The sequence below is a fragment of the Arvicola amphibius genome, chromosome X (assembly GCF_903992535.2).
Source record: "Arvicola amphibius chromosome X, mArvAmp1.2, whole genome shotgun sequence".
In the NCBI taxonomy this organism is placed as follows: Eukaryota; Metazoa; Chordata; class Mammalia; order Rodentia; family Cricetidae; genus Arvicola; species Arvicola amphibius.
Window position 1 is genome coordinate 92452441 of NC_052065.1, and position 24887 is coordinate 92477327.

The 24887-nt window shown below is 37.0% G+C and overlaps 1 protein-coding gene across 5 annotated transcripts in view; it reads left to right on the plus strand.

The window, feature by feature from the left end:
* The first annotated feature begins 1329 nt into the window (after nt 1-1329).
* Nucleotides 1330-24887, plus strand: part of Col4a5 (collagen type IV alpha 5 chain) — a 193293-nt gene continuing 169735 nt past the window's right edge. For all 5 annotated transcript variants that reach the window (XM_038316567.2, XM_038316569.2, XM_038316568.2 and 2 more), the window contains exon 1: nt 1330-1574. In XM_038316567.2, the coding sequence (XP_038172495.1) occupies nt 1494-1574 (81 nt within the window). In that variant the 5' untranslated portion in view covers nt 1330-1493. The remainder of the gene's footprint in view (nt 1575-24887) is intronic.

Sequence of the window (24887 nt, forward strand, 5' to 3'; positions counted from 1 at the left end):
CAAAGACAGATAGACCTGAAAGTACCTGCCCCAGGAACCCAAATGCACGAACTCTTATTCTAACTGATTGTACACTAAGCGGGGGGTTGGGGGGGGGTGTAGAAATCTCTGTAGTTCTAAGTCCAAATCTCTAAACTAACTGGAACCTGAGGATGAATTGGTCCTCATAAGACAACTCAAAATATAGAGAGAATGTAGTTTAACCCAGGGACCGAGAATGGAAATGTTCTGAAGAGATCTTCAGCAGATTCCTGAAAGACATTCCAATGTGTCCACGTAAAGTATCTTCTTGGTCTTTCGGTACTTAAAAAGCCTATAAGATTTATCAAGGTAGTATTCATGACTACTTCATCTGAGATCTACTTCAGGTACTATTGGCTCCTTATAGACAATTCTAATGAGATGTTGCTCATTATAAGGAATTATACTAATGTTATTTATTTACCTGTCATAGTCCAGAAACACTATGACAGCCATATGTCATATGTTTATGTTAGCTCGATACAGGTAATAATTGTTAATTATGGAACTCAATGTATGTAAATAAAAATAAAAAACCAAAAAAAGAAAAAGAAATAAAAGTAGATAACTAAGTTATGATAATATTAAACCATATAAAATTATTAACCTACTTAATACATTTTATCTTACATGTGTTAACATGCATTAAGGATTTACAAATATATATGTTCATTTTTTTACTTCATTTATAGATATCTAATATTTTCTCATCTTCTGCTTGTATATAGAAACTCTGTCCCATGAGCACTTGGAATGCAAAGGCCAGCAGCCCAGGGAGCAGAGGCAAAAAAAAAATGTTTCTAATGATTAACAATAAAAAGCACCATATCTCTGAAATCCATCCGCTAAACAGAAAATAGTCCCAGCTCAGGTCTGTTTGGAAGTGGCTTTGAAGCTCAAATCAGAGAAAAAGCTGGACTGATCAGGAAATAGTTCCATTAAGAGAAGTTGCAAATGAACAAATAAGAAATCTTGGTGGCTGAGCTTGAGGTGTTCAGTCAACTGATCTTGAAGTTTCCCTCCCTCAAATAACTGAGCGTCACTCCCTCGCAGGTTGCCGGTGCAGTGTGAAGCAGTGGCGGAGTGATACTCAAATTCCCCAGCGCTGGCTGGGAAGGGGCGGTGCAGGGAAGAGAGCGAGGAAAGTAGATTTGTAGGACGTGAGTGCGGAAAGTTTGCAAGTCCCAACAGAAGGCAAAGTGCTCCCGAGAGACCGGCTTTGGGGAGGGGAGGGGGGAGGGAAGAACAGCTTCTTCTTTCTTGTTCTTGTTCTTTTTTTTTTTTTTTTTTTCAATTGCTTCACTCTTATAAAAGCTTTCTCTTCACCCAAGTGCACCAGCATAACTGGGACACTCACTGCTCCTTCCTAGCTCTAGCTCTCTTCCCCATAACCCCTCAAGATTATGTCAATCGGTCCGAACGGACCTGGGATTCCGTGCGGGTGCTGAAGGAGCTGCGGGAGCCAGAGAAGAATGCAAGTGCCTGAAGTGTGCCTGGCCGCCGGCTGGCTCTTGCTGGCCCTGTGTCTGTGGGGGCAGCCCGCAGAGGCTGCGGTAAGTCCTCCCTCCTGCCCCATCGCCGCTCGCTCCCACGGAAACCACTGGATCCTTTACCTTCCTTACTCCTTGACCTTGGCTAGGGAAGCCAAAATTAGCTTTTACTAGAAAGAAACACAATTCACAACGCTGGTCCGAGGGAGAATTTCAAGTGTTTAAAAACAGGGCCGCTTGCTTCCCTGCAGCTACCTCTTCTGGGACAAGAGTGGAGCCAGGGCTGGGCAGGGCTGTGGGGACACATATTAATGGGTCACTGGGCTCTGGTGGGTGTTTAAAACTTTTCTTCCTCTCTCTCCCCCCACCTTGGGTTACTGTCTGCCAGCTAGCTTTTTTCACCACTTGTACCCAAGCCCACACACTCTTTAAACTTGGCGTATAGTTTAATATTTGGTTTCCTCTAAAATTTAACTACCGTCAAAGTGTTAATAGCCTTGATGGAGATCTTCCCTTCACGTGTGCTCTTTTCTTAAGCAACATGAACCTCCCCCCAACCCCAGGTCGGCAGAGTTCTGCCCTGCTTTCTGTCCTGTTGACATCATTCCTATACAATTGTTAAAGTAGCATACCAATCAGAGTGAAGTAGAGAAGCGTAGCCTTATACTTCAGGAGTGTTTTGCATCTTTTTTTTAAAAGTTAGGGATTTCTGTTTGCTCACAATTTTCTTTTAAACTCACAAAATCACCTGAACAAATTTAGAATTTGCCTTTCACCTATTGACAAGAAAGGAATTCTCAGTTTTCAAATGGGCATGAGCTTTGTGGGTTAGAAGAGTGGGGGAGGATGAACATGGGAAATGACAGAGCAAAAAGTTCCACTTGCTTTTAGGAATGTAGCACGGATGCCACAGTCTGCTGTCCCAACACCCTCTCTCCTTCCGGAGGTAAAAGGTACATGCCAATGAATGGCTTTCTTGCAGAAAATGTTCTCCAGTTCGAAGGCCATGGTACTTAATTTCATTTAACTAAGTGCATGACATATTATTTAAGTGTTTTATTTGAGTAATCATAATGGGTGGTTTTTTTTTTCAAATCACTTAAATATGACATCATAGCATAGGCCTTCTCATGGTTAAATGACTCTCAGTCTCTCGATGAAGATATTCTGGGTCCATTTTAAAGTTAGCTAACAGGGTCCCTATTGTACTCAGCACACCTCAGATCACATTGCCCTTTGTATATCCTGGAAAAATGTGTGTACCACCAATATAAAAAGTAACTTTCATGTTATTGTAATCACAACATAATCATGAAGGAAAATCTGCTGAAAGCACATAGCAAATATTTTAATTATGAATGCTATCATTTTCCTCTAACGAAGTAGATGTGTGATTTAATAATGTTCTTTGGGTACAGAACATTTTTAATGGGTAATGTTTAGACAGTCAATATGGCTAAAGATTGTTAGACTGAATTATAATTGTGCTATAGAAAATAGCTCATTCGAAGATCATCTTAGTGCCTATTGTTTATAGCATTTGCCTCAGGGGCAAAGATTTTGTGGATGATTCATGAAGCAATCCTTCCTTTTAATGATCTTGCTATTAATAAATCTGCACTAGATACCAATTATACAGGTGTGTATAACAACACTGCATGCCAGTTTACATCTGCTTATATCAAAACTGAAATTTTTGTGCTTGACAAAACTTATGTGTAAGCTTTTTTTTGATTCTTAAAGAAACAAGTGTTTATGAAGTAATTGTTTTTCCTCTCCTATATATTTTTTTACAGGACATTTTTCTAGACAATTTCCTATGATTAAAATTTTGTCCCTCTTTTAAATCCAGGGGTTTGTGTTTCCTGCTTCACAAATAAAAGGCCTAGTTAAACGAAAGTTTTAATCATCTCGAAACTATGAATGGCATCTGCTCTCCATACTTGTGCTAGGGATATTGGTGACCTTCTGCAGAGTGCAACTTGACCATAGTTGAGGTAGTTTTTCACTGAGATTGTTTAATATTGAGGTGTTTATATAAGAAAGAGCATTGCTTATTAAATCATTTTACTTTTTCATAATTACGTGATTTCTCTATCTCTGAAGTTATGCCAGATTTGGATATCACACATATATGAAAAGTTTTAAGGAAGAAGGTTTACTAGGTAGAGTAAAATAACCCAGGTACTGAATGATTAGCAGTAAGCATAAAGACAACGTTAGGCTGGAAGAGTCATTTTTAGGGATGGAAATAGCACATTTTTATGTTAAGGTAATTATAGTTATACAAATTGTCAAATATAGAAGCTTGTAGATTTATGGCTATAGCTATAAATACTACTTCTAGCATACAGATATCTGTGAGCTGTTTTTAATGGAAGAGAGCAGATGCATTTCTACAATTTAAACCATACTATGTACCTTGTGACCAGTGGCTAGAATTTATCAAGGGTAAGACTAAGACTATTGGTCAGGAAATAATTTTTCTTCTATGAATGTTCTGTAGGAAGAAATGGTCATCATTGTTTTCATTATCGTTTTATTTTACATCGTTCAGTGTTTATTATGTGCTAAATACTATGCTAGTATAGTAAGGTAAATTTTCATATTTATTCTTTTTTTTGTGGTGCTAGGGATTGAACCCAGGGATTCAAACACACCACATTTGCTCTGTGGTGTCTTCTTAAGAGATCTACAATGTATGTGAATATACATATATATGCACATATACATATATATAGAGAGAACTACTTTGTACGTGAGGAAACTATGAAACAGAGAGGTTAAGCAACTTGCTAAAAGTCACATAGGCAATGAATTGTAGAGCTGGAAAATTTAAATTCATACTTCACCCTTAGCTCTCTTATACTGTCTCCTTTGCATGTAATCTATTTCTATTACAATTTTTGGACACAGAAGGTGCAGTGTTAATGATAATGGGATTTACATCTCTTCCTGCTCGTTTTATGTAAAGCAATTTATCATAATGTAAATAGATGTGTACTTTTTTAAAAAACATTTATTTATTTATTTATTTATTTATTTATTATGTATACAATATTCTGTCTGTGTGTATGTCTGCAGGCCAGAAAAGGCCACCAGACCTCATTACAGATGGTTGTGAGCCAGCATGTGGTTGCTGGGAATTGAACTCAGGACCTTTGGAAGAGCAGGCAATGCTCTTAACCTCTGAGCCATCTCTCCAGCCCAATAGATGTGTACTTTAAAGATCAGCTTGTTCTCTGTCTGTATACAGATACAGCTTGTATGATTTTATGTAATCGCGATAAAATTTAATTTACTTACAACTAGTGATAGATTATTTTCTTGGAAAAATATTGCCTATGTTTCTTTTTTTTGCTTCCTCAATAATTTTAAGTATGCGGAAATGTGTCTGTTGTGATGTGGTGGTATATAAGGACATATGGTGGTACAGCACTGCCAAAAATGATCGATTCAGTTTGTCGACTTTTACTAATCTACCTATACCCACATACCTGATTTTGTTTATTCAACTATCTATGTTTATATGTATTTTCTTTGTAATTCTGAGGATCAAATTCAGGACTCCAAACCCACTATCCAAGCACTTTACAACCAACCCCATCCTCAGCTCTGTATCTGTAGTCTTATACATATATTTCTATATGTACCTGTGCTAATATTTTGTAAGAGTGCAGAATTTTTCCCCGTGTTTTGACTTGGCCGTGGCTTTTTGTATATGCAAGATACGATGCCCCTTTTTTTATCTTGAGTTCCCCTTACAGCTTGGTTCGAATAACATCTTCTAAATTTGTCCACTGTAAACTCATTTTCTTCCCCTTGCAAGCTGATATTTTTTGAGACTGTACAGGGTAATATCATGAGACAGTCCAAATATCCAAATAATTTCTTTTTTTTGAGACAGGCTCTCTCTACATATTCTGGTTTACTATGTTGATTAGGCTGGCCTTGAACTCACAGGAATCTACCTGCCTCTGCCTCCCAAATGCTGGGATTAAAGGCATGTGTCACCACATCTGGCTAAATCATCTGTTTCTAATGATAATTTCTTTTTTTTAAAGTATTGTTTCTTTTTTTAAGATTTATTTATTTATTATGTACACAGTGTTCAGCCTCCATGTACGCCTGCAGGCCAGAAGAGGACACCAGATCTCATTACAGATGGTTGTGAGCCACCATGTGGTTGCTGGGAATTGAACTCAGGACCTCCGGAAGAGCAGTCAGTGCTCTTAACCTCTGAGCCATCTCTCCAGCCCTAATGATAATTTCTTCACCAATTCTAATATCTGTTAATTTTTCTGGAGTGAATGATTGTTTACAGTTCCATTTGTAAAAGTAGTTTTAGTTTTCAAAATTGTTCTATACTAATTAATCGAATTTTACTATAATACATTTCCAGTTTAAATTTATTTACGTATTATTAATTCTATAAATATAAAATGAACAAAAATGAGTATTTGCCTCATTTTTATTCATAGTGAATTATTTTCTTTCCACTACAAGTATTTACTGAAATGATTCTAAATATGCCAAGCCTGGAGTTCTTTCCCACTGGTACCTGTATCCTTTGATGTGTTTCTACCAGCTTGGAGCATCTCTTCATCTACTGACATCACAAGTGGTCATCTCTACTTTCCTCGTTCTAACCTTGGAATGAGCCACTTCTATTCTTTTCACGAAACAGGCTATTTAGAAATTAAGATGTGGTACTTGGCATGTTCATTGTAACTGTGCGGTCATTCCATAACCCTTTTCATCAGACAGGCCTAGGAAATACACATTGTGTTATTTTATCCTTAATGCCTAACACACACACACACACACACACACACACACGTGATTGTAGGCAATATACTAAGTAGAACAGTACATACATAACTGCTTCTACATCAATCTCTTCAAAGGTTTCTACATGTTGAAATCACAAATTCATAACAATGTCTCCAATTGGAGACAAATACTTGATGTATTAGGATCTTGTTGTTTTCTTCTATTTCCTGTTTCTGGGGTTTTGAGGGGACGGGAGATACTGGGGATTGAAAGCAGAGGCTTAAACATGTTAAACAAGTACTCTTGCAGTTGGCTACATCCTTGCCTATTAACTTGTTAATTAACTCCATGTCTTCCGTTCATTCTCTATGTGATTTTAAAGGCCTATCATGGTCTTTCCTATAGTTCAGCTTTCTTGTACATTACTTTCTGCAGTATATTTTTCCCACTGTGCCCTAGGGAAAGCTTTTCTAAAACACTTATATTGTTGGGGTGGATGTTTCGGTTCTCTTTTTTGATCTCAGTTTTTGCTCAGTTCTAGCATATTTTCAACATGTGCTTATTTGCAAACTCATAATAACTGAAGGGTTGCATGTATACTGTTCTATTTAAGTACAGTGCCCCAAACACACACACTCCCTCTCTCTATCTGTGTGTGTGTGTGTTAGACATTATAGATAAGATTAAGACAATGTTCTTTCTGCCTTGATGGACTCTACTCATTTCTCCATAATACCACAGCAATTGCTTACTATACCTTTCTTTGAACAAATGCAATATTTGGCTTTGCCTAGTTTAGTAGTATGTGTTTGATTTTACAATCATTTATTTTAGGGAATTTTGTATGTTCTCTTTATTCTATTTCCAGTTCTTTGGGGGGCAATAATTATATGCTCTCTATTTAACCAGTCTATATGTTGACTTTTTGTCTAATTACAAGTGATGTGTGATCAATGTTGGGAAATTAGAAAATATGAGAAGGTATAGTGAAGAAAAATTTGACCATTATTCTACTAGTAGTCAAGAAATAACTTCTATTATTTTGGGGGGCTTCCTTCTTATATACATAATCTTTAATTATTAAATTATAAAATTATACATTGTGCAATTTTATGTATTATTTTCAGTTATGAAGTCTTTATCTTAGTGTTGTGGGAGCTCCTTCCACTCCTTCAGCCAATAGCCGCTGAGATACCAGCCCACTGGGGCGTGGTCTCTCTCTTTAAAAACGTGGCCACTTCCCTCCACCTGTCTCCTACCCAAGATAGATGTAGGCTAGAATCTTCCCGGTAAGCCACCCCTCTTGGTGCTACACACATTACTAAATATGGGTTAATCAAAATGTGAGAGTTAGCCAGTAAGAGGCTGTGAAGCTAATGGGCCAAGCAGTGTTTAAAAGAATTCAGTTTCCATGTAATTATTTCACGTGTAAAGCTAGCCAGGCGGCTGGGAGCCGGGCGGAATGAAAAACAGGCCTGCCCGCAGCTCATCACTACACCTTAGCATATGGAAATTCTTAGTTTTTTAAATTTTGTTTTGTTTTGTTTTTTATTTAAAGTTTCTCTGTGCTGCTTGGCCTTGAACTCAGAAATTCACCTGCCTCTGCCTGAGTCACTACCACCTACCTTGAAAATTCTTAATTTTAAAACAATAATTTTATGGGGTTCTAAAAATACTATTTATATTTATACAAAGCCACAACTTACACGTTCCACTTCTTGTTTTGTTTGTCCAGCCAGAGTCTTTCTACTTAGCCTAAACTGCCCTCCAGCTTGCAATCCTTCTGCCTCCGACTTCTAAGTGTTTGGATTACAGACATGCACTCACCACCATGTCATCCTACTTCTGTAAAATATGTTTCTAAAATTCAAGATTGCAAGTTATTTTAATCAGTTACTTATTCCATGAACATCTTATTCTGTATTTTAATCCTTAACTACTACCACCTCTGTCATAAGTAATTAATGTGTGAAACACTTTGGCACTTTGGCTACTTTTAGACTTTGAATAATGAAATAGACTTTGAATATGAAATAGACTCAGGAAATTTATAAATCAACATATGAATTATGCGAACCTTTTAGTAGTTATGTTTGTTAAGGAGATAATACTGTTTCTAATTTTATTTTACTTTTTAATTGATACATTGAATTGTATACATGAACAGACTACTACATTGTTTCAAAATGTGTATATTGTTAGTCAGACTAAATATACCTACATCATTAAACATTATCATTTCTTACTGGTGAAAGCATTTAGAATCAGATTCCTAGTTTATTGAAATGACATAATTATTATCTATAGTCAGCCTCCTGTGTAATAATGTGTTAACATGAACCTCTTACTCTTCTCTAGCTTAGTTCCCATTAAGCAACCTTTGTCTCATTCCTTTTTCTTTTTTTTTTTTAAATATTTATTTATTTATTTATTTATTATGTATACAATATTCTGTCTGTGTATGTGCCTGCAGGCCAGAAGAGGACACCAGACCCCATTACAGATGGTTGTGAGCCACCATGTGGTTGCTGGGAATTGAACTCAGGTCCTTTGGAAGAGCAGGCAGTGCTCTTAACCACTGAGCCATCTCTCCAGCCCCTCATTCCTTTTTCCTATGTGTTCTTTGAGGCTTCTGAAACCCATTTTTTAATTCTCAACTTCTATGATTTCAACTTATTTATATCCTTCATATAAGGGAGATTTTTAGCATTTGTCTTTCTGTGCCTTGCTTATCTTGCATAACATAGTAATTTACAATTCTGTCTTCATGTAATGACTTGTGTTTTCTTCTTTTATATTCAATGTATATGTATGTTGCTATTTTTTCTTCATCTGTGGATGGCAACTTAGGTTCCTTGGATTTCTTCTCTGTTGTGAATAGTGCTGTTGTGAACACAGATATGTAGCTGTCTCTACATACAGATTTAATTCCCTTTTGTTATATATTTAGTGTTGAGACTGCTGGATCAGATGACTGATCTACTTTTAATAATTGAGGCATTTTCATATTTTTCATATTGGCGATTTGTATTTGCACTCAGTGTTCCAACTGTTGCCTTGTGCAGAAGACAGAGGATGATATTAGTTACCTTCTTTATTATCTTCTTCATATAATATTCTATATTATCCACTTATCTTCTGAGACAGGGTCTCTTGCTGAACCTGAAGCTCAACTTTGGGTAAGGCTGGCTGGCCACTGAGTTCCATGGATCCTCCTGACTCCCTTTCTCAATTTGGGGGTTATAGGCATACAGGGTCATGCTGGCTTTATGTGTGCTAGGGATTTGAAACAAAGTCCTTATGCTTTCACAGAAAGCACTCTTACTCACAGGTATAGCCCATCCCCCTTTTGTTTCTTTGAGGGGGAGGTTGGTTTTTAAGACAGGTTTCCCTGTGTAGCCCTGACTGTTCTGGAACTCCCTCTGTAGACCAAGCTGGCCTCAGACTCACAGAGATCCTCCTGCTTCTGCCTCCCGAGTGCTGGGATTAAAGGTGTGCACCACCACTGCCTGTCACTCTTTTTGTTTCTGTAAGACAGGATCTCACTCTGTAACCCACTCTGACCTCAAACTCCTGGTGATTCTCTCTTCAGCCTCCCAAATGCTGGGGTTGCAGGGATGCTTCACTTTTTATCTGGGATATTTGATTTGATTTTGTTTTATTGAATTTTTGGATATCATGTATTCTAAATATTATCCATCTGTCAAGATATATGCATGTCAAATATCTTCTCTCACTCCTCATATTATTTTTATTCTCATGATTGTATCCTTTCTGTACTTGAAGGTTTGGGTTGATAAAATGCTTTCTCTTTCCGTATGTTTGTGTGTTTTTGTGAGTTACATAGATATTAACTGACTGTCTAAGGTGATATAGTTAATGTGATTAGGACAAGGTTTGAAGTAATGCATTCTGGCTCTAAAGCCTCATCATGAGATTATCCCCCAGTTTATACACATTAAAACAGAGGAATCAAATTATCCCCTAAAGGGAGAGACGGAAGAGATCTTTCAGTGCTTTAGAAGGCTGTTAAATTCTCAGCATCCTTGTCAGGTGGCTTGCCAACTCCCTGTAACTCCAGCTCCAGGGATCAGATACCTTCTTCTGGCCTCTTTGGGTCAGAAGAGTATTTACCATTGAGCGCCAATAACCCCTCCCTTTAACTGATCACTTGACTTGTCTACCTAAAGTATTTATCCACAATGGCTTAATTTTAATTTTGTGAACTATTCATTCTCTCATTTTTCTTTCTAGTGGGAAGATGAAACCTGCCCATCTTGAATAACACTCTTTCTTCTGGCTTATAAGGAATATGCAGGATCTCAAGCCACTGACTACCTCCCCTAGGGGAGTTTTGTGATGTTTAGGGAATATAAAGCCTTTCTGCCTTCTTCCCCCACTCTTTTCACTATCCCTACACCATAGAAGCCTAGTGGGCATTTCCTTAAATGGCTACGCATTTGCCTAGTCCTTTTGCTGTCTTTCATCTTACCTTTTGTGGTACTCCAAAAGCTTTACTCTGTTAATCTATGTATGTTCCCTTATCTTGGGGAGATAACACCAGAGCCACCATCCTTCTGTTCAGAAAAATATTAAACTTGTCAGGATATATGGAATAAGTGGCTCTCCATCCATTTTGTACCCTTCCTACTTTGCTTTCTGTCTTTGCTTCCTAAATACATAAATGGCTTTATTGCTTGCTTGCCAGCCGTGTAGCCCGTGCAATTCTAATGTATTTCTCTGCAAAAGTCACAAACTGTTATGCATTATGACTTCTCCAGGTGGCATTTGAATAGGTGAACTTTAAATGCCTAGATGATGGGTACCTGCTTTTGCCAAATTACTTTTCCACATGATTTTCCAAATAAACTTCTATTAGTAATGTATAAGAGAGCCTGTGAAATAATCTTATTATGTTTTTTTTTCTATCTACTACAGAGACTGGCTCAATTTCCAGCCCATTTGGTTGGCCGATTTGGCCCTATCCTCTAATGATTTTCTTTCTAGAATGTAATCGTTCCATCATTTCATCCTCCTTTGACTGTAGCAATCAAGGATTGGAAGTCATTTTCAAAAATATACTTTTGCTAATTAACATTATAAATGAACCACCCAGCCACTTGGCTAAATCTTTATTATTAAAAATTAGTTTCTTTTAAGAGAAGCAGTACTTCAGGGGTTTTTGGAGAGGCATCTTTACTGCGCTAGGTGACACATAGGCTCCTTTCATTTTAAGAAACCAGATTCTCATTTTATGCATCAATGCTTAAGTATATTTACCTTCATAATCTGTACAGGTCCAACTGTTCTTTATTCCTTAGCAGCTTCGGCTGGCCTTTAACCAAAAGGCAGGATGGCGCCTGGCACTCCGATGAAATGGGACTCTTGAATCCCTTGCTATTTGCTAATGGAAAACAACCAAAGGCAAATTCTACAAAATGAAGCAGGTTTCTACTATAATTAATTCTTTAATTGTTCATTTAGTCACAAAATCTTACAGTTGGTTATAATTTAATATAGAGAGTAAAGCGTCATTTATAAAGAAGTGCCAATCTGTTTAATCAAATTGTGCTTTTGACAGTAATTAAATAAGATTAAGAAATTAAATCAAAGTATTTGTATACTTCTCCTACATGTAGGAAAATAATGTTGTTTGATTTTAGTATTTCTTTTTTTAGATTTATTTATTATGTATACAACATTCTGTCTTCATGTATGCCCACATGCTAGAGGAGGGCACCAGATCTCATTACAGCTGGTTGTGAGCCACCATGTAGTTGCTGGGAGTTGAACTCAGGACCTCTGGAAGAGCAGCCAGTGCTCTTAACCATTGAGCCATCTCTCCAGCCCCCAATTTTAGTATTTCTTATAGCATATATAACATTTAATTCTGGAGGAGATTCAGATGTTTGGAGAAAAGTGGCCTTAAGAAGGAGACACTACACAGTCAGGTATGGTGGCGCACATCTTTAATCCCAACACTCAGGAGGCAGAGGCAGGCAAATCTCCTAGATGCCAGCCGGGTCTACAGAGTGAGTTGTAGGACACTTAGGGCTACACAGAAAAGCCCTGTCTCAAAGACTGTCCCCTGCCCCCTAAAAGAGTCACTACTGTAATTTTAAAATATGTTCTGTATATTATTTATGTGCCCCTCAATATCTTCTTTTTTTAAATTTATTTATTATGTATACAACATTCTGCCTTGATGTATGCCTGCGTGCCAGAGGAGGGCGCCAGATCTCAGTACAGATGGTTGTGAGCCACCATGTGGCTGCTGGGAATTGAACTCGGGACCTCTAGAAGAGCAGCCAGTGCTCTTAACCTCCGAGCCATCTCTCCAGCCCCCTCGATATCTTCTTAAAGAGAGGTCCTTCTCACAGTCTCATGATCTACTAGACATAATATGATGTCTCTTTGTGTGGAAGAAGGGCATAGTGATACATTTGTATCAGATAGATTACTTTCTGTTGTTTGTGGTTAAACATTTGAATTCTTTTGTCCTAAAATGGTGGGTTTATTGTCCCTTTTAAATCAAGGCTTTTGTAAGAATTTACTAGTTCTTTTCATTTTATGGTCATGACTATTTTGCCTGCATGTATGTGTGTGCCATGTGTGTTCCTGATGCCCAACGAATCCCAGAGAGAGTATTAGATCCCCTGTAACTGAATTACAGACTGTTATTAGCTATCAGGTTGATACTGGGAATAAATTCTTGGTCTCTCTGCAAGAGCAATAAGTGCTCTTCAGCACTGAAACATTTCTCCAGCAGTAAGAATAAGTCATTTAAATGTTACTGAGTTATAATTTTAATATGGCTGACTTTGTCAGCGCTGTGTTGCTGTGAATGGACACCATAAGCTAGGCAACTTTCATAAAAGAAAGCATTTAATTGGGGGCCTGCTTACAGTTTTAGAGGTTAGTCCATTATCATCATGGTGGGAAGCAGACAGGAATGGTACTGGAGCTGGAGCTGAGAGCTTTACATCCTGAACCACACGTAGGAAAGAGAAAAGGGGTATGTTTCCCTGGTGCGGGCCCAACCCCGGTGACACATCTCCTCCAATAAGGTCACATTTTCTCTAACAAGGCCCTCTTGATTCTTCCCAAACAGGTCCACTAACTAGGAACCAATCGTTTAAATATATGAGCCTATGAGCGCCATTCTCATTCAAACCACCACATTGTACATAGTGATAGAAATCTTTAATCTGGTACTTTTTATGAGGGCTAGAAGGCCCCAAGCTAAACCTTTTGTAAATGAGGGCTCTACAGAGAACTATTACCATACAGGGAAAACAAAATGATCGGTGAAATACGATGCTGGTTACTTGCAGAGGCAGATGTGGAAGGTCTTTTCACAAACTTGCTCTAGTTCACACTAGTTTAGTGATTAGAGAGCTGCGAGTGTGATTTTCCAGTCTTATTTATCCCGGTTGGTTACAGAACCAGTCCCGAAGAGAAAATGGAAGTATGAAGTGATGCTGACCTTTTCCGTCATCTTCAACTGTTAGAGCAAACTCTGCTTTCAGCATTTTAAAATATTATTATGCCTTACCTGTATTGCATGCAAGTATATGTGGAGGCTAAAGGTCAGGGGTGGGTGTCTTCCTTGACTGGTCTTTACCTCACTTTTTGACATAGAGTCTCCCATTGTGGCTCAACCTTACACTAGATGGTCAGTCAGTAAATCCCTGGATATGTCTCTCTCCACCTCCCCAGTGCTGAGGCTTCAGGTCTGTGTCGCCTGACCTGGTTTTTAGATGGATGCTAGGATCCAAATGCTTGTGCAGAAAGCTTTGCATCCATGTGGCTGTCTCCCTGTTCCTCGCTTTCATATTTTTAACATAAATCTTTTTTGTTTGTAGAATCTTAAAACTAGATGTTGTCATCTATGGGCGAATGTTTGAGTGTATGTATGTGTGTGTCTATTTCTATTTATACATCTATTCATACCTATAGTAAGAATTACCTCAAGAACAGTGACCATATTTCATACTTCTATACTTTGCATTATCCAGCAGAAGACTTCCATTAAATTAGTGAAAAGCAAAATTTCATGATTAATTAAATTTCTAGTCTCAAAAGTATTAATTTTTATTGTAGAAGAGTGATGTGTCATGTTTCTTGTGTTGTTTGTAGAAAGAGAAGACTGGAATCATACACATAGTTTTATTTTCTTATACCTTGTTTTTCTTTAAGAATTTTTTTCTTTTTTGATAGTATTATAGAAAACAGGAAGTTAAAGTGCATATGGGTCTCACATTTGACTACTGTTAATAATATTTAAGAAAAACACTATTTGGTTTATTTTCTATAAGTGAAATTTCTCCTAACATTCCTTAGCAATGCCCTAGAGGAAATGTCCTATGTTAATTTTGAGTTCATTGAAGTTAATATGTTTTTATGAAGCTTTCTATAATAAAAAGCTGTATTTCGGCTTTGAAACACAAAGCCTCTTCTGAGTAGTTCCTAGCCAGCTAGAAATAAGTCAGTTTGTTCAGGGGCTATGCTAATGTTACTTTCCAGTCTGTTTTTAAAAAGAAAATAAAAGAGTCAATTCCTTTTGCATTGTGATTTTTTACAATTAAGCTATATATTTTCCCTAGAGGTATGTATGTTAAAGGTTTCTACTGTCTTATAAAAATTTATATCCTCAGATAGTGAATTTTCTCACTATCACAACAAATATTTCCTAAAAATATTTGATAAATTTTGGAAGAAGAGAGCTAACAGCTTTTTCCCCTTCCAGATCTTATGATCATGTGAATTATTGGGTTCTTAATATTTTTACTTCAGAAAGTATGCTCAAGTTCTAGAAATTTGGTTAATGGCAAAAAGATTCATTCTTAGCAGTAACTTCTCTTGATTCTACTTGTTTGCTTATCTTTTATAGCCTGTTTAGGCCTTCCATTTTTCTCTGCAGTTCCAGCAAAGACTTCTTTATGTTATAGTACAAACTCATTAGACCTTATCACTGTCTTCTTGCCTTCATTTGTGTCTACTGTATAATGAAAAAATACAAAGACTAATGTTGGAAAATAGCAAGTGAGATCTAACTGAAAAGGTCACCTTTTTTTTTGAGGAGGCTGAAAAAAGGTTCATGCACAGAGGCTTGGATTTGTTTTCCAGACTAATTGACTGGCCATTTTTGAGTTTGTAGCTTGACAATTTTTACATTAAGGATGCTGTTCTTAGTACCTATACTCCATGATACAGATAGAAAAACAGAAATACTGTGTTTCTTTATATATGTAAGTAATATAATATGAAATTGCTAATCTATTGGAAAACAACGATAAGTTCCAAATGAGGTATCACTAATTTTCTTGAGTTTTGTGAACATTGTACTACTTGGTTTTATTTTAAAATCAGACCTCAATTTAATTGGAAAAGGCTGGAAATTTTTAGTGGTAAAAATTTATTACAAATTGTACTCTTTCCAAGTTTTTCTTACATGCGTACCTTTTCATATATGTTTTCCCTCATAATGTTTAGAATGTAATTTATTATAAGGGAGTTTAAACATTAATAGACAAGGAAAGTATTCCAAGTGACAATAGTTCCAAGATAGATTCTCCTGAAATCAGTTAATAGTAGAAATGTGTACTCATTAGAACCTTAACTTGTTTGCTTTGGGATAAAATATAATGACGCTTAATTTTTGCTCCTTTTTTAAGTTTGGAAAGCACAAACACATGTACACACACGCACACGTGTGCATGCGCCACACACAGCAATGTTAGTCCAAAAGTAAATTTTCAGTATTATCATGTATCTTAGTTAGTTGTGTCAAAACATTATGACAAAGGCAGCTTACTTATTTATTTGTTTATTTATTTATGTATTTATTTATAAAAGAGTTTAATTTAGGGCTCTTGGTTCCAAGGACCCAAGACCATCACATCAGGGCAGTCAGGCATAACAATGAGGCTCTGGAGCATTAGGTGATGTCTGTAAGACAGAGAGACATATTGGGAAACTTCAAAACCCACCCTCCAGTGATGCACCTTCTTCAACAGGGCCACACCTCCTAATCTTTCCCAAACAGTTCCACCAACTGTAGTCCCAAATATTAAAATACATGAGTTTATGGGGGGCATTCTCATTGAAGCCACCACATTCCAGTCCCTACAATCCCGTAGCCATATCATAATGCAAGATGCATTTAGAACACCTTCAAAAATTTCACCACGTCATGTACCTTCTTTATAAAAGATGAGACTAGATAGAAAACCTGGGAAAACTAGGAAATCATGTAAGTGGGAAGGAGTTCACTCCAGAGTCTGACTGAAGTCTCTCCAGCTGCTAATGAAGGATTCCAGCACAATGAACATTCAAATGAACTTCAGAAGAACATTTGAAGTGACGACTCCTTGCATAGAAACACAATTTCTTTTATATGCAGTTCTTTTTATTATTTAGTGAAAAGTAGATAAAGGAGATTTGTGTTTTAATTGAGAAGAGGAACACAGAGGACCAGCGACCATCCAAGTCCATCTTTTAGTTACATGGAGATACTCTAAAGAGTGTTGAAATAGCAGTCAATTCCGCTTAAAATCTAAGTGTGTATCGTCTTTCTTATTTCCTACCTAGGAATCTCATTAGAAATCCCACTTACATCAAAAGACATATGTTAAACTCCTTGTGAAACCCTTGTGGACCATGGTTTTATCTTATACCTCCAGGGATGGTTGATTGTTCTTCCCTAGGCAAGATATTTATACTATTCTCTTTTGGCTTAGAAAATTGCAGAGAAGAGCTAATTGACAGAGTTTAATAGCTGAAAAACAGGGAAAGGAGCTTCTGAAAAAACATCTTCTGGGCAAGACATAACCATTGTAACCACGAACTCTTAGTAGTGTCAGATGCCTGCAGAATAGAATGTCAATCTATGCATAAATGAAAAAAAACCTTGGGAGCCCTACCACTCACTGCTCATTGCTGAAATTGATTCTGAAAAAGGGATAGTCACTGCCTTCGGCTGTGTATCCACCGGGCTCCAGTCGATAATCCAGATCCAGTGCTCACACAGGCTACCCTGGCTAAAGTAAATGGGTCACACAGACACACAGAAGCACTCACACCCAAAACCCCTCAGGTTGTGCCTTAGGAAGTGGAAGTGATGGAGGGATAAGAGAGGGAGGGAGATAAGAGAGGATGGAAAGAGGAAGTAATTAGAGTGCATTATATACTTAAAGAATGAACTAGAGGAGAAAAGGGAGGGGAATAAAAGGTTTTTAGCAACCCTTTGGGATGTAACTTGAAAGCCACCAAAATGCTATACTATGACATTTACTGCACAGCTCTCCTAGTGAAAAGCCCACAGCCTTGTTGTATATGCTGTATTCTTTCGCTGAGTGCCCTTTTTCTGTTTTCAAGAAACTCCAACAGTGCATCACACTAGCCTCTTGTAACATTCTTTTCTGTGGGGAAATCAAGGATCTGACTTTACCTGAACAGAGGTCCAAAAAAGGTTAGGAGGTTCCTTTGGTTGCTGAAAGCAGCTCTTGGCTGGGTCTCTTGCTATAACGCATATGACAAAAGACATTTCTTTAAAGTGAAAGAGAAGACCAGATATGGTAATTTATTCCTATAATCCCAGGACTCAGGCCAAGGCAGAAAGATTATCATGAATTTATGGCCAGCCTGTGTTACATAATAAATCCCATGCTAGCTTGGGCTTTGAAGTGTTTTGTGTGTCTGGTTTTTTTTAATTAAAGAGTAGAAACATTTAAAAGATGACATGTACTAACACAAAATACTGGTCCTAAGATTATGAGTCACTTTTTGCTCTTATAAGTCTTTCTCTGCTAATATCTGTTAATTCTACAATAAAATGTTGCTAAACATTGAATTTTAGTTTATTTTATATTTTCACTTTCTTGGATTTTTTTTTTTCAGACAGAGCTGGCTCACTGTGTAGCCTTGGATGGCCTGAAACTCACTCTGTAGACTAGTCTGTCTTCCAACTCAGAGATCTATCTGCCTTTGCTTCCTGAGTTCTGGGTTTAAAAACATGAGAAATCTTACCCAGATTGGTTTTGGATTTAAACAAATTATTCATTAATTCTGCCTGCATTTGTTTTATGGCTTCATTGTCATTAAAGGGAAAGAAGAGTAGATTGAAGACAAAAAAATAAAATTTATTGTTTTAATCACTATTTCTGGAAAATGATAGCAACTTTCCAAAGGAAGAATTTTAAATGTTTTTCAAAAGATGTTTCTGGTTGGATTAAGGACATTTTGAATTTGTAAGTTATGTGGTAATTTTCTAGTAGACATTTAAGAAGGTATTTTAGTGGACATTAGGCCCCATGCTCAAGCCCAGTCAAACCCCCTCAACATAATAGCAACCTAAAAAGAAATTTTTAGTGATGTAGAGCTTCTCCATGAGAAACACTTATTTAAAATCAAAGAGAAATTGAGATTTACTACTACAGTTTATTCTGAAGCCTTAATAAAATTAAAATTCTATCACTTTGCCCTTTTCTCAATATTTGTTGAAAGTGTGACGTTGTATTACCTGCTGCTACCAGTCCTTACCCAAGGTGTAAATTTTCAAGGCAAACAAATTCTGTCAACATAGATGAATTTAGTTGGGCGTCAGTTCTTTAATAACGCTGAAATGAGGGTTTTGTGGATGTGCAGAGGATGTATAAATTCAATAGCAGACTCGGTATGACCTTTTGTAGTAGCACAGGACTTCCCTATAATAAATACTTATTAAAAATTAAATAGAGGGGAAGAGGTTTAATAGAGTATGATCGATAGCAATAAAATACACTAGTTCTTTTTTTCTTTTTCTTCTATCCATTTTCTTAGTTATGGTTAGAATTTCTAAGCACATTGATGATTAGTTATGTACAGCAACATTTTTGAGATTTAAACAAAGGGGATGTAGGTTTTCTCATTGTGTCTGGAAATGTGAAGGGGAATGCAGCTGGGAGAAATGAGAATGGCATTCCCTTAGGCACGCCATACTCATGTTCTTCGAGGATTCTGCACATCTCTTAGTCATTCCTTTGTCAGGTAGTCATAAGGGAGTGTAGGAGGTACGTTTAGCTTTTCCACATTGCTGCCTTCATCTGTTTGATCACAGCAAGCTGTTAGGCTAGACTTTATTAATGAAGCAGAGGGGGAATGCTCAGAGTCTATCTTGGATACCAAAAAATTGAGTAATTGGGAAGACGGTCTGCTTTAACATTTTGGTGCTGTGCAGTAGGCAGGAAATGTGTCTTGCTTGGAATTGTTGTCCAAAATGTATGTACTAGCTAACACTGAAGTGCCTAAGGCAGTATAGTGGAATGGTTTAGTTTGGAACATTAATGTCATACTTGGTTTTAGTTATGGCTTCTTGTTCTATTAATCCCACTATTATTATTAGACTAAGGTCATTAATATCTGACAAAGAGTTAATATCCCTTAAATGATAACTGACTTTCTATGGGATCTGTAATGTCTTCTTCAAATACAACTAAGATCAAATGATAATTATAAACATATATGTGTGTGTTTGTGTGAGTGATATTTGTAATATATATTGAAATATAAGTAGAATCAGTCATAGGCCTAAATTATTTGTTTCACTTTTCAGTCAATTTTCTTTTGTCTCTAGCATTTTACCATAAGTCCAAAGGATGGTATTAAAACAAGTTTTTAGTTTATCTCTATGGATATTTGTTAATCATCTTATCATTTGTATATATACCGATATTTGATGTAATTAAAAACAGATGTAATTTGGGAAATGTGGTAGATGATTGGAAATGAAATGTTGCCAACAGAGAAATAGAAAAATGGGGCAATGGGAATAATTCTAAAGAGAAAATGAGAGCTAACAAGTTGGTAGGAAGCTCCAGGGAAGATCTGTTGAACGTACTTTCTCTAATTTTGTAGGAAACATCTTTAGATTTTAAATTGCTAGATTATTTCTGGTAAAACTGAGTGATAATAAAAGGAGAGCTAAGAATGTCTCTCTGCATATATGTTAAACATATGTTGATTATGCCATATTACCTAAAGGCAATTTAAATAAATACTTTGAGTATTTCTGTAAATACAGCATGGCATTTAGCAAATTTAAGGAAACAAGTGAATAACTTAGCTATTCCAACAATGTTTTGCCTCCGCATTCCTTGGCACAAACAGAGACCTCAATGAAGCATCCCTCATGGGAGTTGCCTGGGGACATCTTACTGAAAGAGTCCAGGTCTCAATTCTGCCTCCTCTTTTATTTTCTTTTTAAAATCATTATTATTGGAGTATAATTTACATATGATAGCATGCACCAAGACCTATCAGAAACCCTAACAAATTTTGACATACATGCTTACTCACAACAATTAAGTACCGGCCAGTGTCAGCACTCCAAATAAAGTAACACAGATTCCTATCTTTGCAAATTTCACTCTACCATGGTACATTAAAAAAATGTCAAACTGCTGTGTCACTGTGAATATTTGCATACAGGGCACTTTGGACATGTGATTTTCATTTCTCTTGGATGAATGAAAAGCATAAAATTCCTGGGTCATATAAGTATATATTTAACCTTATAATCAACACTGGAAGCATTTGTTGAAGGGATTGTACTATTTTATATTTCCACCAGCAGGTTTGTAGGATATTTTGCTTACTGGGAGTGGAATGCAGGGACTTTCACATGGTAGGCATGCTTTCTATCCTGGAGCTGCACATACAACACAGGGGTCTTTCTTTTCTCTATTGGTGAGACAGGTCTCACAGTGTAGTCCTGACTTGCCTGGAACTTGCTATGTAGACTAGGCTGACCTTGAACTCACAGAGATGCACCTGCTTCTGCTTCTCAAATGCTGGGATTAAAAACATGAGCCTCCACAACTAGCTCTCAATCAGGATCCTTTTAATTATAGACATCTTGGTGGATATAAAGTAATTATCTTATTCTTTTAAGTTGCATTTTCATTTTTGTTGATAATCTTTCCAAGTGGTTATTGAACATTTGTTTTGAGACAAATATCTTCCTAAAATGTTATCAATATTATAAAAATTAGAGTATATTTGTAATTATAAGATATTTATACACTTTGATTACACATTTTTTGTCATGTGTGTATTAAAATTTATGTTGTTTGTGTGTGATCCAAGGATACACAAATTATTTGCCTGTTTGTGAATAATATTTTCTTTTTCCTAATTATATATTTGAATTAGGAGAATTTAAAAATTTTGATGATGTGCTATTGTTGTAAGGAGGCTGCTTGTTTATTTCTGAGCTGCTCAGCCACAAAATAACCACACAGAAACCATATTATTTGCAATACCGTTTGGCCAATAGCTTAAGCATATTTCTGGCTAATTCATATCTTAAATTAATCCATCTCCATTAATCTGTCTATTGCCATGAGGCTGTGGCTTACTGGGTAAAGTTCTGGCGTCTGTCTCCAGCGGGGCTACATGGTCTCTCTCTGACCCAACTTTCTTTCTCCCAGCATTCAGTTTAGTTTTCCCCACCTACCTCTCTCTATTCTGCCCTGCGCAGGCCTAAGACAGTTCCTTTGTTAACCAATGGTGTTCAGAGTACAGAGGGGAATCATACATCATCCTATTTTTCAATTTTTAAAAATTTATCATTCCTTTTTGCATTGTGTACTAGAATCCTTGATACTTATTCTATATAGTTAATGCTTTTGAACCATTCAGAATTGTTTTTCTTCACAGTATGAAATAGAGGCCCTAATTAACTCCAAATATTTTTATTATTGCAAAATAATACCTGGCATCCAGTAAGTACATTCTGCACATCCCTAAGCTCAGAAAAACGTCATACAGTATTCCAGCATTTTAGATTTATCCATTCTGAATATTTCCTAGAGCTAGAATAATATATTCCTGCTTTAACATATATTCACCAATATCTTTAAATTTTCAACATGGCCATCCTAATTAAACATGTTGTATTTATATTTATATTTTCACTTTTCATTTTTATAGTGTTGAATGATAAACTACATAAAACCAAACTAGGCTCTGTGAATGTGGGTGACAGTTGTGTGGCTTGGGCAGTCTGTGAGGCCACTGACAGTGAGACCAGGATTTATCCCTAGTGCATGAACTGGGATTTTGGAGCCCATATCCTTTGGAAGGATTCCTTGCTCAGCCTAGATACCGGTGGGGCAGAGGGGCTTAGTCCTTCCTCAAGTGATGTGACAGACTTTGTTGATTCCCCATGGGAGACCTTACCTTCTCTGAGGAGTGGATGGGGGGTAGGGTAGGAGGAAAGGTGAGGGTAGTGGGAGGAAAGGAGGGAGTGGTAACTGGGATTGGTAGGTAAAATGAGAAAAGATAGTTTTTTTAAAAAAAGATTTATTTATTATGTATACAACATTCTGCCTCCAAGTATGTCCGCACGCCAGAGGAGGGCGCCAGATCTCAGTACAGATGGTTGTGAGCCACCATGTGGTTGCTGGGAATTGAACTCAGGACCTCTGGAAGAGCAGCCAGTGCTCTTAACCTCTGAGTCATCCCTCCAGCCCTGAAAAGATAGTTTTTAAAAAATAGAATAAATAAGCAAAGGCCTTGAATAGATATTTCTACAAAAATGATATACTGATATTATGCAACACATGAAAAGATGCAGAGTACATCAGTTCTATGCAGGCTCTCTGATTGTCAGTTTAGACTCTGATTTCCATTGAGCCCAGGTTAGTTGTTTCTGTGCGTTTTCTTGTGATGTCCATGTCCCCTCAGGCTGCTACAGTCCTTCCTCCCTCACTTCAGCAGGATTCCCAGCTTGGTCTAATGTTTGGGTGTGGGTTTTTGCATCTGTTTCCATCATTTACTGGATGAAGGCTCTCTGATGACAATTGCACTAGGTACCTATCTGATCACAGGAGATGGCCAGCTCATGCTATGTATCCACTATTCCGAGGGGTCTTACTTAGCTGGGGTCATTCTTATAGATTCCTAGGAGTTTCTCTTGTACCAGGTTTCTCTCTGACCCCCAAATGTCACCCCTTTCCAGTCATGGCTTTCAGTACTGTCCTCCTCCATCCACCCCACACACTTGATCCCTCATTTCCCATCCCCATCTGCTCCCAGTCTACCCAGAAGATCTATTTCCCTTTCCCAGGGAGATCCATGTGCCCCCCCACCTCACACCTTGAGCTTTCTTTGTTACCTGGCCTCTCTAGGTCTGTGAATTGTAGCATGTTTATCCTTTACTTTACAGCTAATATCCACTTATGAGTGTGTACATGCTATGTTTGTCTTCCTGGGTCTGCGTAACCTCACTCAGGATGATTTTTTTTTTCTGGTTCCATCCATTTGCCTCAAATTTCCTGTCATTTTTTTAAACAACTGAGAAATACTCCATTGTCTAAATGGACCACTTTTTCTTTATCCATTCTTTGGTTGAGGGCTATCTAGGTTGTTTCCAGGTTCTGGCTATTACGAATAATGCTGCTATGAGCATAGTTGAGTAAGTGTCCTTGTAATATGATTGAGCATCCTTTGGGTATATGCTCAAGAGTTGTATATACCCAAGTTGGGTCTTATGGTATGTTGATTTCAATTTTCTTTGAGAAACTGCCACACTAACATCCAAAGTGTCTGTGCAAATTTGCACTCCCACTAAAAATAGAGGAGTGTTTGTTGCTTCGCATCTTCTCCATCATAAACTGTCATTAGTGTTTTTGATCTTAGCCATTCTGACAGGTTTAAAATGGAATCTCAGAGTCATTTTAATTTGCATTTATTTCCCTGATGTTGAACATCTCCTTAAGTGTTTCCTCGGCCATTTGAGGTTCTTCTGTTGAGAATTCTCTCTTTAGCTCTGCACCCTATTTTTAAATGGATTGTTTGGTCTTTGGGTCCCTTTGCAATTCCATGAGATTTGAAGACTGACTTCCATGCAGTTTGAAGACTGGCTTTACCATTTCTGAAAAAAAAACTGTTGAAATTTTAACAGTAATTTCATTAAATATATAGGTTGCTTTGAATATTATAATTCTTTAAAAAGCTAAATTGTTCAATCTAGGAACATACAATGTCTTTCTATTTATGTGGGTCTTTTGAAATTATTTTTTCTTGATGTTTGGTAGTTTCATCTCTTAGATTAAATTTTATCCCTGAATAACTTGTTTGGATTATACTGTAAGTGTAATTTTTAATTTTAATTTTATCTTATGTATATGGGTGTTTTGTCTGCATCTATATATGTACACTCCATAAATTCCTCCTGCCTGTGGGGCCCAGAAGATGATGACTGATCCTCTGGAACTAGAGTTACAGATGGTTGTGAGCTACCATGTGGATGCTGGTACTTGAAATTGGGTCCTTTCAAGAACACCCAGTGCTCATAACCAATGAGTCATATTTCCTGCCCCTAGAGTTGTTTCATTGTATTTGTGTATAAAAAATTCTGCATGGTCTTATACAATCAATTGTGCCAAATATTGTCATTGCTTACTAATGAGTTCCAATTATTTGTGTTAAATGTTTTCTTTTGCTTATTAACAGATTCCAATCAATTCTGTCAAATATGTTCATTGTTTATGAGATTGTATGAGATTTTTCTTTCTGATTATCATGTCATCTGCAAAATTAATAGTTTACTTATGTCTC